The sequence below is a fragment of the Mobula birostris genome, chromosome 16, assembly GCF_030028105.1.
Source record: "Mobula birostris isolate sMobBir1 chromosome 16, sMobBir1.hap1, whole genome shotgun sequence".
Lineage (NCBI taxonomy): Eukaryota > Metazoa > Chordata > Chondrichthyes > Myliobatiformes > Myliobatidae > Mobula > Mobula birostris.
This window is the reverse complement of record NC_092385.1, coordinates 19,947,014-19,962,073: the sequence shown is the minus strand read 5'-3', so window position 1 is coordinate 19,962,073 and position 15,060 is coordinate 19,947,014. Positions and strand designations below refer to the sequence as shown.

The window sequence follows — 15,060 nt, the reverse complement described above, 5'->3', positions numbered from 1 at the left end:
CTCAGAGCAACATAAAACATTCAAATTTGTGCTTTCAATTATATGGTAACAGATTTGCATTATTTTTAATAGGTTGGATTTATGCAACATTAACTCCTGTGGACTGCTTGGCTTTTGGAGGATACTTCCTACACAGTCTAAACATTGAAATGCAATTGAGGTATTATCGTATTTAGCATAATTGTGGTGAAAGCACTTTTCAAGGTAGCATTTGCATTCAGGGGATGTCTGTGCTTGATTGATTAAGAATAGAATTCATCCAAATGTGACTGTATTCATAAACAAAACAAACCAACAAATTAAACATAAGAAAATGGGTATATTCAAGAAAGCAAACATAGATTTTTGGACAACAAGGGGAAAACAAGATAGGCAAATTGAGGATAAGAGCAAGTCTTGGATTTTCATGCATGCTTTGTCAAATGCCAAAGTCCTTCCTGTCATTCCTCACCTCTTGGTCTACCTAATACCTGGTGGACCATCACCCCTCCCCTTACCTTTCTTTCTTCTTTTTGTATTTTACTGGTTATCTTCCTTCTCCACTGTGTTAATTTTTGTATATATCAGTATATATCACCATTTCTACTTGTGACCCTTTGTCAGAACAGGAAACGAGAGAGAAATGCAGGTTAGATTTCAGTAGGAGAGTAGGTGTCAGAAGAATGTATGGAAAAATAGTCAAGTCTGTGATGGAGTAAGTTGAAATGGCTTAATGGCAGTACCTACCACTACATTAGTTTTCTTAGTCCATGTAGTGTATTGTTAATGATACCTTTTGAATGACGGGCCCTTTTTCAGACCTAAAATATAGAAGAGCAAATTGGTCTTGGCAGCAGCAAAGGTGGGGAAGGCTGATGGATGTGACAAAGTCCATGATGTCCAGTTAATTAAAGTTTTGCTTTTCATTGTTGCTCTTTTACAATTTTGCAACACCTTTTTTTTTCCATTATGAGTGTAAATACTTCATAACGTAATTGTCCAAACCTAGCATTTGACGGTGTTGTATCAACAATGACTGAACAAGGGGAGGCAAACAGAGCAAAGGCTGAGGGTGTATATTTATCTCATGATCTCACCTTAAACCCAGTCATTTGCGGATCGTTTTCCTGTTAAAACACTTCATGCAATTCATCACATTCTTTGGGAAAGATGCAGAGGGAAATGTAAGGAGAGGAGCAGAAAGGTACAGTCAGGCTACGTCCACACTACGCCGGATAATTTTGAAAACGAAGCTTTTTCTCTTCATTTTGACCCTCTGTCCACACTGAACTGGTGTTTTTAGCCCCCGAAAATGGAGATTTTCAGAAACGGTCTCCAGAGTGAATAAATCTGAAAACGCCTAATATCCATTGCAGTGTCTATGGGGTAACTGGAGCTTTTTAAAACCGCTGTCATGACGTGCCAGAACAAATGGCGGCAGCGCGGCATTTCATCGTTTTCTTCTTATTATTTTTATCCTTATTATTATTACTACTTTATTGTCGCCAAACAATTGATACTAGAGTGTACAGTCATCAGAGCGATATTTGATTCTGCACTTCGCAGAACCTAACAATTTCAGAACAGACGGCTACGAGACTGAAGCCAGAAGAGTTAGAAATATACTCACCAAATACTTTGACCCATAGCTTACTGAATAAATAAGTATACTCACTTTGCCCTGTTTTCTGTCCTTGCTTGTATGAAGGTGGTTTACCTATTTATGCAAGTAAGAGATTTCTGCTGTGATTCCCCTTAAATATTTCACCTTTTATCCTAAACCTATGAGCAATGCCCCCTCTAAGACGCGCGTTGTGTGCGTGCACACCTTTTGCTACTAGTGCAAAAAGGAATTTAAACTGCACACAAAAGCTTGTCACCCTCTACCTCTTTGGCATTTTAAGTATATTTCATGATTGTACACAATCACATTTCCTTTTCTGGTTTCTGATGCGGGTGGTGTTGAAGAAATTATTGATTCACTATATGTCGTGTTCCAAGGAAGTAATGGGCGTGAAGCCCAGAAGAACTGCGAGTTCATCTGAAGCAGAATGGCTTAATCAAACTGCTACATGGAAAGCTCATGAGGTCGGGAATGTGGGTGTTACCTGCGTGTATTGTCGTGATGCAAAAGTTGCTGGAGAATTTTCAAGTGGGAAAAGCGAGTGATATTTAGAAACTTGACTTTTTAAAGCATCATTTAGCAATCAAATCTCAAATGGACGGTGTGCAAAAACTCCAGCGAGAGAATAGTTTGTTACCCGCTACAGGTCTGATATATATGTTTTGTGAGAGTGCAGATGAACGAGAGGAAAAATGATTCGACCCAGAGGAGATCAGAGTTCTTATTGACAGTGTTTTGCTAGCTGCTAAAATGAATAGCTACTACAGTACTATAAAACTGAGGCTACGTCCACACTACGCCGGATAATTTTGAAAACGAAGCCTTTTCTCTTCGTTTTGACCCTCCGTCCACATTGAAATGGTGTTTTCATCCCCCGAAAACGGAGCTTTTCTAAAACACTCTCCAGAGTGTGTAAATTTGAAAACGATTGTTGCGCGTTGTAGTATGGATGGGGTAAACGGAGATATTTTAAAACGCTGTCATGGTAACACCACAACAACAATGCGTTTTCTGCTTCTGCTTGGTACTGCGCAAGCACTGCCAGACGGCTGTTATAACGCGCAGTTGGTGTGAACGGTGTGAGAGTTAAATTGTAAAGTGAACTTTTTTGACTAGATCCCCTAAATTGATTTGATTGAGTCTATCTTTAAAAATGTTAATATCAGGAATATTGTGCAGGTCTGGCGGCAGAAGATTCCACTCTCTTGTTGATCTTGGGTAGAGGACGGCTTCATGCGTGTGTTGTTTACTTTATTGTCTACGTTAATAGTTTGTTTGGAGTTAAACATCTCCACGTTCTCCACTGCTTTGCTGACTTTGTAGTCGTTTGTAACTCGCAGAAACAGCTCGACTTCATTGTCTGTCTAAACAAAGAAGTCCAGTCTGCTTTTTCCAGCGGAGGTTTTCTTTGTATTCCTCGAAGACATTGTTGAAAACTTTCTTTCGCTGTTGTTGGTACTCTAGTTTTTGACCAATGGAAATAACGACCACTGACAGCGATGCAGGTGGATGCTTCCCTGGTGTCATGGATTCTTGATTACCTGACTGGCAGACCACAGTATGTGTGCTTGCAACACTGTGTGTCCCACAGAGTGATCAGCAGCACTGGGGCTCCACAGGGGACTGTCTTGTCTCCCTTTCTCTTCACCATTTACACCTCGGACTTCAACTACTGCACAGAGTCTTGTCATCTTCAGAAGTTTTCGGATGACTCTGCCATAGTTGGATGCATCAACAAGGGAGATGAGGCTGAGTACAGGGCTACGGTAGGAAACTTTGTCACATGGTGTGAACAGAATTTTCTGCAGCTTAATGTGAAAAAGACTAAGGAGCTGGTGGTAGACTTGAGGAGAGCTAAGGTACTGGTGACCCCTGTTTCCATCCAGGGGGTCAGTGTGGACATGGTGGAGGATTACAAATACCTGGGGATACGAATTGACAATAAACTGGACTGGTCCAAGAACAGTGAGGCTGTCTACAAGAAGGGTCAGAGCCGTCTCTATTTCCTGAGGAGACTGAGGTCCTTTAACATCTGCTGGATGATGCTGAGGTTGTTCTACGAGTCTGTGGTGGCCAGTGCTATCATGTTTGCTGTTGTGTGCTGGGGCAGCAGGCTAAGGGTTGCAGACACCAACAGAATCAACAAACTCATTCGTAAGGCCAGTGATGTTGTGGGGATGGAACTAGACTCTCTGACGGTGGTGTCTGAAAAGAGGATGCTGTCTAAGTTGCATGCCATCTTGGTCAATGTCTCCCATCCACTACATAATGTACTGGTTGGGCACAGGAGTACATTCAGCCAGAGACTCATTCCTCCGAGATGCAACACAGAGCATCATAGGAAGTCATTCCTGCCTGTGACCATCAAACTTTACAACTTCTCTCTTGGAGGGTCAGACACCCTGAGCCAATAGGCTGGTCCTGGACTTATTTCATAGTTTACTGGCATAATTTATATATTACTATTTAACTATTTATGGTTCTATTACTATTTATTATTTATGGTGCAACTGTAACGAAAACCAATTTCCCCCGGGATCAATAAAGTATGACTATGACTAGCACAACACCGCTGTGGAAACGTAAATATTATACTGTTTCCTCTTTGCTTGTTTTCTGTAGATGTGTCTGCGCATGCCCAGTAGGAGTAGATTCGCCCAAATATCTGTTTTAATGTGGACAGAGATATTTTGAAAAACACCTAGTGTGGATGCCTGTTGTTTTTACTCGAAACCGGCATTTTCAAAATTATCCAGTCTAGTGTGGACATAGCCTGAGTATTAGTTCCTAATAGATATCCATGCAGGAATTTATCCAGTATAAATTGCCATGTTCTTTTGAATGTAAATGAACGAAATTAGTGCAGACACCTAGTGCAGATAATGGCCTGCCTTCAAACAAAGATTGGATTCTCCAAATCTTTATTTTCATTGTAACATTCAAGCTGATTGTCGATACCTTCAAATTCTTCATAGTCTTAACTTGTTGAAGTAGTGAAATTTTTTCTTTTTTGCTCCCAGCTGTTTCTGGCATCTCCAAGACTGAATGCTTGAAACTGCAGTGAGCAAAACAGTTCAGAATTGTCTTACTGCTTATTACTTGCCAACTACTAAAGACAAAAATCATTGTTTTTGAACACAAGCACACACAATCTAAAAATTGTTTGCTCTAAATATGGTGTAGTGTTTAAAAGCCACATGACCTGCATGCAATAGGCACTAGTTAGAAACTGTTCAGCAACAGTTGGGACCTCTTTTGGGGCAGGCATGACCTGTACAAAAAGGATGGGTTGCACTTGAATCCGAGGGGGACCAATATCCTGGCAGGGAGGTTGAACTAGAATTGCTGAGGGGTGGGAACTGAACTGAAGAGACGGAGGAAGGGGTGGTTGGCTTACAAATAGAGAAGGCTTATAGGCAGTGTGAGAGAGAGGATAGGCAGGTGATTGAGAAGGGATGCGCTCAGACTGATGGTTTGAGATGTGACTATTTTAATGTAAGAAGCATCATGAACAAAGCGGATGAGCCTAGAGCGTGGATCAGTACTTGGAGCTATGATGTTGCGGTCATTACAGAGATTTGGATGGCTCAGGGGCAGGAATAGATGTTTCAGAAAGGACGGAGGGAGGCAAAAGAGGTGGGGGCGTGGCACTGATGATCAGAGATAGTGTCACAGCTGCAGAAAAGGTGGAAGTCATGGAGGGATTGTTTTACTGAGACTCTGTGGATGGAAGTTAGGAACAGGAAGGGGTCAATAACTCTACTGGGTGTTTTTTATAGACCACCCAATAGTAACAGGGACATCGAGGAGCAGATAGGGAGACAGATTCTGGAAAGGTATAATAATAACAGGGTTGTTGTGGTGGGAGATTTTAATTTCCCAAATATTGATTGGCATCTTCCTAGAGCAAGGGGTTTCGACGGGGTGGAGTTTGTAGGGTGTGTTCAGGAAGGTTTCCTGACACAATATGTACATAAGCCTACAAGAGGAGAGGCTATACTTGATCTGGTATTGGGAAATGAACCTGGTCATGTGTCAGGTCTCTCAGTGGGAGAGCATTTTGGAGATAGTGATCATAATTCTATCTCCTTTACCATAGCATTGGAGAGGGATAGGAACAGACAAGTTTTAGGAAAGCATTTAATTGGAATAAGGGGAAATATGAAGCTATCAGGCAGGAACTTGGAAGCATAAATTGGGGACAGTTATTCTCAGGGAAATGTACGACAGAAATGTGGCAAACGTTCAGGGGATATTTCTACATAGGTACATTCCAGTGAGACAGGGAAAGGATGGTATGGTACAGGAACCATGGCTGTTGAAAATCTAGTCAAGAAAACATAGAAACTTAGAAAACCTACAGCACAATACAAAGTTGTGCCGAACATGTCCCTACCTGAGAAATTACTAGGCTTACCCATAGCCCTCTACTTTTCTAAGCTCCATGTACCTATCCAAAAGTCTCTTAAAAGACCCGATCGTATCCACCTCCATCGCCATTGCCGGCAGCCCATTCCACGCACTCACCACTCTCTGAGTAAAAAACTTACCCCTGACATCTCCTCTATACCTACTCCCTAGCACCTTAAACCTGTGTCCTCTTGTGGCAACCATTTCAGCCCTGGGGAAAAAGCCTCTGACTATCCATACAATCAATGCCTCTCATCATCTTATACACCTCTATCAGGTCACCTCTCATCCTCTGTTGCTCCAAGGAGAAAAGGTCGAGTTCACTCAACCTATTCTCATAAGGCATGCTCCCCAACCAATAAAAAGTCAATAAAAGATGAAGTTTTGTGTATAATCTACATGCATTTCCTGATGACTATTGTTTTCATATTTAAAATGGGAACTCTTCTTGTGAACATTTACTCTGTAGTGTCATTTTCCCAGCTGTGTTAGTCATATACATTTGTAGATTTATGTCTTCATTTTTATGTTTGTTGTGAAGCCCATGTAAGTTACCAGTACAAAAGGAGCAAATGGTTTGTGCCCCACTGCTGAAATTGCATCCAATTAACTTCCCTTCCCATAAATTAAATTTTAAGACTGAGTACAATGCACAGCTTTATTTAGCATGTGAAAGTAAAGGCTAATTTTTTCATTTATCTATTTAAGTTGGCATGTTTTGGTAATTTTCTACAAATAGCATAAAATCAAAGCGCACACATATGAGGTATGCATTTGTAGGTCTCCCATCCCTGTTACTTAATTTTGTTACCTCCCTTCACTTAGGTCTAGAAACCCATGCAAAGTGATGAGTCAACCATGTGACACTATTGGTTGTGTTTTAAATAAAAGCTTCAGCCTACACATGGCTTTCTTTGACACAATCTTCATGACTTGTTTTAAGATTTGATCACAATATAATATTAACATTTACAATTAATAATACTAATTTTAATGTGAAGACCCAATATAACAAGTCTGTTGTGATAGAACAGCTATACACTCTGGGAAGGGGAGCACCACAGAGCAAATTTTCAAAGAATCTCTTGGGTCACATTTTGTTTATGAGAAAGCTTGCTTTCATCAGTTGACCATGAGCATACCCCTGGAAATTTATTGTTGTATTGTACTGAAATCCTTCAATAATAAACAATCAATGTGGAACAGTTATACTGCAGCCACTTATGGATTTTAAAATTAGTTTGAGTAATTAGCACAATTCCCAGATTTTGCAGAAGTATTGATTATACAATTCAAAATGTTATTAAACTGGTTATAACTCAATAATATGATTTTATTACAGAGCTTATGAAGTAGAAAAAAGACTGAAAATTGGCAGCCTTATTAAATTTTCAAACTTTGAAGTCATATGTTGGTATGTTGGCAGATATCTGCTTGAGACGTTCAAAGGTAATGTGATAATTGAAGCAATATTTCCTAGCCATGTGGCATGTCAGTTTTCTCATTCTTCAAAAGTGTTTATCGAATTGAATGCTGATGGCATTATTGTTTCTGTTTTGGTTTGTACTAGGTTTGCATAAATCTGGGAAGCAGCCTCCCTCTTATTTGGTGCAAGGAGCAAAAGCTCTAAATGGTGCATTCAGGTCCTGGACAAAGAAACAGGTAGAAAATATTGTACTATCCTTCAGTATGTGATATTTTGGTGGCAAAATGTGCCCAAAACAAGACAAATCTTATCAGTTAATACTTTGTACTTAGCTTGTACAAGACATGAAAGCAGTTGTCTTTATGCATTTTGGTAACTTGACCAGGAGGGGTCCATTTTTTTTTAGGACTCCTAGTCAGGCTGCCTTGATGAGCAAGCTTGGGAATGCCAAGGCTTCACAAAACTTAAGTGAAAAGTTAAAATTTTTTATAACTAAGGAATGGGAAAGATGCGTCCTTCTAGATTCACAATGTTCTAACTACTAACAATGGTTACTTTGCCTCTCCCATGGTGTCATCCTCACCCCGTCTTGGTTGAAGCTGTTGCTAACCAAAAATTCAATGTGCCTGGTGTATAGGCTCCCCACTTGAGGCACAGCAGGCAATCCATGTCTTCTTTACACCAAGTCTATGCTTCGGAAGCATACATTTGGAATACTGAGACACAAAAATTTCTGGAGGAACTCAGCAGGAGTAATACTGCTCCATTTTGAAAGTTAGTCTCACCCTGTGCTATTTTTCTACAGACTCATATCTGATACAAAGACAATCATTTAAGAACCATAGAACCATAGAAACTACAGCACAGAAACAGGCCCTTTGGCCCTTCTTGGCTGTGCCGAACCATTTTCTGCCTAGTCCCACTGACCTGCACACGGACCATATCCCTCCATACACCTCCCATCCATGTATCTGTCCAATTTATTCTTAAATGTTAAAAAAGAACCCGCATTTACCACCTCGTCTGGCAGCTCATTCCATGCTCCCACCACTCTCTGTGTGAAGAAGCCCCCCCCTAATGTTCCCTTTAAACTTTTCCCCCCTCACCCTTAACCCATGTCCTCTGGTTTTTTTCTCCCCTTGCCTCAGTGGAAAAAGCCTGCTTGCATTCACTCTATCTATACCCATCATAATTTTATATACCTCTATCAAATCTCCCCTCATTCTTCTACGCTCCAGGGAATAAAGTCCTAACCTATTCAACCTTTCTCTGTAACTGAGTTTCTCAAGTCCCAGCAACATCCTTGTAAACCTTCTCTGCACTCTTTCAAACTTATTTATATCCTTCCTGTAACTTGGTGACCAAAACTGAACACAATACTCCAGATTCGGCCTCACCAATGCCTTATACAACCTCATCATAACATTCCAGCTCTTATACTCAATATTTCGATTAATAAGGGCCAATGTACCAAAAGCTCTCTTTACGACCCTATCTACCTTTGACGACACTTTTAGGGAATTTTGTATCTGTATTCCCAGATCCCTCTGTTCCACTGCACTCCTCAGTGCCCTACCATTAACCCTGTATGTTCTACGTTGGTTTGTCCTTCCAACGTGCAATACCTCACACTTGTCTGTATTAAACTCCATCTGCCATTTTTCAGCCCATTTTTCCAGCTGGTCCAAGTCCCTCTGCAGGCTCTGAAAACCGTCCTCACTGTCTACTACACCTCCGATCTTTGTATCATCAGCAAACTTGCTGATCCAATTTACCACATTATCATTCAGATCATTGATATAGATGACAAATAACAATGGAGCCAGCACTGATCCCTGTGGCACACCACTAGTCACAGGCCTCCACTCACAGAAGCAATTCTCTACTACCACTCTCTGGCTTCTTCCATCGAGCCAATGTCTAATCCAATTTACCACCTCTCCATGTATACCTAGCGACTGAATTTTCCTAACTAACCTCCCATGCGGGACCTTGTCAAAGGCCTTACTGAAGTCCATGTAGACAATATCCACTGCCTTCCCTTCATCCACTTTCCTGGTAACCTCCTCAAAAAACTCCAACAGATTGGTCAAACATGACCTACCCCACACAAAGCCATGTTGACTCTCCCTAATAAGCCCCTGTCTATCCAAATGCTTGTAGATTCTGTCTCTTAGTACTCCCTCCAATAACTTACCTACTACCGACGTTAAACTCACCGGACTATAATTTCCCAGATTACTTTTCGATCCTTTTTTAAACAACGGAACAACATGAGCCACTCTCCGATCCTCCGGCACTTCACCCGTAGACAGTGACATTTTAAGTATTTCTGCCAAGGCCCCCGCAATTTCAACACTAGTCTTCAAGGTCCGAGGGAACACTCTGTCAGGTCCCGGGGATTTATCCACTTTAATTTTCCTCAAGACAGCCAGCACCTCCTCCTTTTCAATCTGTACAGTTTCCATGGTCTCACTACTTGATTCCCTCAATTCCATAGATTTCATGCCAGCTTCCTTAGTAAATACAGACGCAAAAAACCTTCTGAAGGTTTAAGGTTACCTTCTGACTCAAACCAAAGACGCAGGAATGAAATAGTAGACTTTTGGTCATTTAAACATGAAAATTTCACAAGTTATGGACAATTATTTCCAAGGCATTTTTGCCTTTGGAGTTCTCTGCAGAAAGGCCTGTTCATTCAATGTTTAGTTGTTACTGACCTACCATGTGATACTTTATTTTCCAGGTTATTGCTGATCATGAGGATGAAATTCCAGAAACCATTAAAACAGCACAACTTATTAAAGAGTTTGCCAAAGAAATACGATTAGCTGAGGTGGGTTTTATTTCATAATGTGACAACAATACTTAACTTGTTGTATTATATCCAGTAAAGCTAGTAGATATTTAATTTAATTACATGTTCCCTTAAGATTATTTTAAAATATATTTAAATAACTTTCTCATTTAAGAAGGCTAGTGTTATTAGAAACCTATTAAACAAAATGAAAGGCATTTTGCAAAAATTTTATTTTTCCATGATGTGACTTTGCATAGCCAATTAATTTTAGTTACATTCATAATGTATACATCCATAACGTATACATCCATAACGTATACTGAGGCAGCAGTATTCCATGGGAACTTAATATTGTACAGTGAATATTTTTCTAGATGTAGCTTATAGCTAGCGCAAAATAGTTAAAAATATTCTTCTTAAAAAAATGGACAAAAATGAAAACTTGAATAAACATCGAGTATTGTTGGTTGTCAGTGATGTCATTCTCTTCATACATTATTTCTGGAAGATTGAGACTGAGGATGTTTTCTGCAGCATCACGGGAACACCTAGATGTCCTTGCACTACTAGATGCATACATGACAATGTACAGGGATGAGATATTTCAGTTGGCAAAAAAGTAGGTGGAGCCTTGGTAAATGTTCTAACAGTGTGTATGAAATGTCTCTGTATTTTCAGACTATATTTTGCATGGTATTATAATAAATGTCATTTCAACCATACAGTCCACTTATGTTTTCTATGTGGTACTGTAGCTTTACATGAAAATCTCTTCTCTACACAATACATAACCATTCTAATTAGCTTACTGCTTCTGGTTAGGATGATAAACCCTTTGTGGTAGTTGGATGCAGAGGTCTTGTTGCACTCTTGTTCCCCCGATCTGGAACATCTAATGATTAAGTGCCGACTGCTCTACTTACCAAGAGAGTTCTCCTTCGTGTTTCTGACTGCAGTTTACATATCGCCAAACGCTGATGTTAAGCAGGCACTCAAGTAGTGTGAGTAGCAACAAGAAGCAGCCTACCCACATGCCTTTGAAATCATTGTTGGGGTCTTCAATCAGGCTTGTGTGCCCAGTTATCATCAACGTATCATCTGCAGCACCAGGGGTCCCAACACACTGGATCACTGCTGTACTACGAGTAGGAATGCCTACCATTCCATGTTTAGACCGCATTTAATGAAATCTGATCACTTGGCTGTTCTCCTCCTAAGTGCATACAGTCAGAGGCTAAAGAGAGGCTCGAGAGATGAGGACAATAAAGATGTAGTTGCTACAGGATTGCTTTGAGTCAGTGGACTGGGCCGTGCTCAAAGGCTCAGGATCTGAAACAATACACCGTGGTAGTCATGGACTTTATAAAAACAGTCGTAGACTGTTTGTGTGTCCCTACAAAATCATTCTCCAACCAGGAGCCCTGGTTGAACCATGAGAACCGCAGGCTGCTGAGAGCCAAATCATTGGTGTTCAGGTCAGGCAAGCAAGTAAGATACAAAAGGTCCATATACGATCTCTGGAAAGCCGTCTCACGTGTGAAGTGGCAATTCCAGACCAAACTTGAATCACTAGCTGTGGCAGGGCTTGAATGCTATCACCCCCTACAAAGTGAAACCAAACAACGTATGTGACAACAAGGCTTCCCTCCCAGATGAGTTAATTTATTCTTATGCTCACTTTGACATGAAAACATGGAGGCACCTTCACGAACTCCAACGGCACCCTGTGACCCTGTGATTTCAGTCTCTGAGGCTGATATGAGAGACTCCTTCATGAGGATGAACCCATGAAAAGCATCCGACCCAGACAGGGTACCTGGCCGAGTACGAAAGACCAATGCTGATCAACTGGCTGGAGTGTTCACTGATATCTTTATCCTCTCACTTTGGCAGTCAGAGGTACCCACCTGCTTTAAGCAGGCCTCAATTATACTGGTGCCTAACAAGTATATGGTAACCTGCTTCAATGACTATTGTCCAGTAGCACTTACATCCACAGTGATGAAGTATTTAGAGGGGTTGGTGATGAAACACATCTACTCCTGCTGAGAAGTGACTTGGATCCACTCCAATTTGACTACTGGCAAAATAGCTCAATAGCAGATGCCATTTCATTGGTTCTTCACTCAACTCTGGAACATCAGGACAATGAAGCTGTCTTCGTTGACTACAACTTGCTATTCAGTACTATCATCTTCTCAGAATTACTCAATAAGCTCAAGACCTTGGCCTCAATACCAACTCGTGCAACAGAATCCATGATTTCCTCACTTGCAGACTTTAGTCAGCTCAGAGCGACAACATCTCCTCCACAATCTCCATCAGCACAAGTGTACCACAAGGCTGTGTGTTTAGTCCCCTTCTCACAGTCTTGCTTCATACTTAAGACTGAGTACAGCTCCAATGCCATATTTAAGTTTGCTGATGATAACACTCTCATTGGACGAATCAAAGGTGAGGACAAATCCGCTTCATTTGCCCCATCATTGAAATGTTTCCATGACCTAAGGACATACTTTCAAGAATTCTTCATCTCATATTCTTGATATTAATTGTTTATTTATTTATTATTGATATACTTTCTTTTTGTATTTGTGCAGCTTGTTGTCTTTTGCACACTGGTTGAATGTCCATGTTGGTGCGGTCTTTCATTGATTCTATTATGATTATTATTCTCTTATGAATTTATTAAGTAGGCCTGCAAGAGAATGAATCTCAGGTGACATATATGTACATTGATAATAAATTTACTTTGAATCAACATATAGGAGGGAGATTGAAGATCTAGCTGAGTGGTGCCACAACAACCACCTCTCACTCAATGCCAGCAAGACCAAGGAGCTGATTATTCACTTCAGGAGTAGGAAATTGGAAGTCCATGAGCCAGTCCTCATTGAGGAATCAGAGGTGGAGAGGGCAGGCAAATGTATACAGTGCTATCATTTCAGAGGATCCAGCCGGGTCCATCACCTCTTCATAAGTGCCATTATGAAGAAAGCATGACAAAGCCTCTGCTTTCTTAGAGATTTGTGAAGATTTGGCGTGTCACCTAAAATGTTGATAAGTCTCTATAGATATGTGGTGGAGAGTATATTGCCTGGTCGCCTCATGGCCTGTTATGGAAACACCAATGCCTTTGAATGGAAAAGCCTACAAAAGGTAGTGGGTATGTCCTAATCCATCATGGGTAAAGCCCTCCCAACCTCTGAGCACACCTCCAAGGGGCGCTCTCACTGGAAAGCAGCATCCCTTATCAAGGAACCCCACCATCCAGGCAATGCTCTCTCCTTGCTGCTACCATCAGGAAGAAGGTACACGAGCTTCAGGATCCAACACCAGCAAGGTCAGGAACAGTTATTACCCCTCAACCAATAGGTTCTTGAACTAGACGGGATAACTTCACTCAGCTTCACTCGCCCCCTCACTGAACTGTTCCCACAACCTATGGACTCACTTTTAGGGACTCTTCATCTCATGTTCTCTATATTTATTGCTTATTTATTTAATATAATTATTATTTATTTTGTTTTCTTCATTTTGTATTTGTACAGTCTGTTGTCTCTTGCACATTGTTTGTTTGTCCGTCCTGTTGGGGGTGTTCTTTCATCGATTGTGTTTCTTGTATTTACTATGAATACCCACAGTGACATATATGTACTTTGAAAATAAATTTACTTTGAACTTTTTTAAAATTATTAATCCCTATTTTAGTTAGAATGTTACTCCAGTGGCGATAGAAGTGTAGTTGATAGTAATAAGTAGCTTTAACCAATGTTTTTCATATTTTTAACAAGTGAAATGAATGATTCACAAATATCAAATTCTCTCACTTTGACGTTAACTTTTAGATGTTTTTATTGGAATATTGTAGTTTATGAAGTTGGAAAAGAATAATCGAATTTTACCTGGGGCAACCACAATATTTTATGGAAAAGTATATTCATGTTTGAAACTTACAGCAAAAAAAAAAGAGAAGATACTAGCCCTCTTTTTTTATTTTGCCAGATGTTCAACAGTGAAGTATTTGAAAATGCCTTGCAGCTTGGTAAATATTTCTCAGATTGGAAAGTCACCTTCATTCCCCCATGTAAAGGAGGGCAAAAGCAGTTATAGAAACGGATAAACTGATCATCTGTACCAAAAATATTATTAAGCAGCAATGCAAAGATATATACACCCATGTGATGAAGTGAGCAGCTATTCACTTTATTACTCTCAACCAGGGCTCTTACATTTTCTGATCTTCATGTCTTCACAGAATGCAATTAAAACAAATGAAAGTGAAGTCAGTGATACCAGTACAGGCAAGAGCCCTACTGTACCTGTAATACTACCCGTGCTGACAGGTATACCAGTTGAAAAGCCAGAAAGAAAAAAAGCTTCGCGGTCCAAAGAAGGGGGAAAGAAAAAAGGAAAGAAAGAGAAAGAAAGTAGCACAGTAGTTCCAAACCTTGACATTCTTGAAGCACATACAAAGGAAGCCTTAATTAAAACTGAAGTGCCAAAGAAAGGGGGAAAGGTAGGTTGTTTTTACTAAATTATATTTAAGTATAATTCTAACATTAAATATGATTGTCATCATCAAAATGCGCCGTTTCCTGTGATGTGGACAGTCATGGTTTTCCATCTGTCTTTATTCTGAAGCTCTTCAAATTCTTTTTTCTATCCATGACCATGATTGTTCTTGGCAAACTTTTCAACAGAAGTGGTTTGGCTTTGCCGCCTTCTGGACAAAGACGGCTGACCCCAGTCATTTTCAATACTCTTCAGAGAGCGTCTGCCTGATGCCAGTATGACCATCCACCACATACTCCTATGGTT

At 40.4% G+C, this 15,060-nt stretch overlaps 1 protein-coding gene across 4 annotated transcripts in view; it reads left to right on the top strand.

The window, feature by feature from the left end:
- Positions 1–15,060, top strand: part of phf2 (PHD finger protein 2) — a 164,180-nt gene that overhangs the window by 103,106 nt on the left and 46,014 nt on the right. For all 4 annotated transcript variants that reach the window (XM_072280376.1, XM_072280377.1, XM_072280379.1 and 1 more), the window contains exons 8-12: positions 73–160; positions 7,356–7,462; positions 7,584–7,675; positions 10,186–10,275; positions 14,498–14,758. In XM_072280376.1, coding sequence (XP_072136477.1) covers positions 73–160; positions 7,356–7,462; positions 7,584–7,675; positions 10,186–10,275; positions 14,498–14,758 — 638 coding nt within the window. The remainder of the gene's footprint in view (positions 1–72; positions 161–7,355; positions 7,463–7,583; positions 7,676–10,185; positions 10,276–14,497; positions 14,759–15,060) is intronic.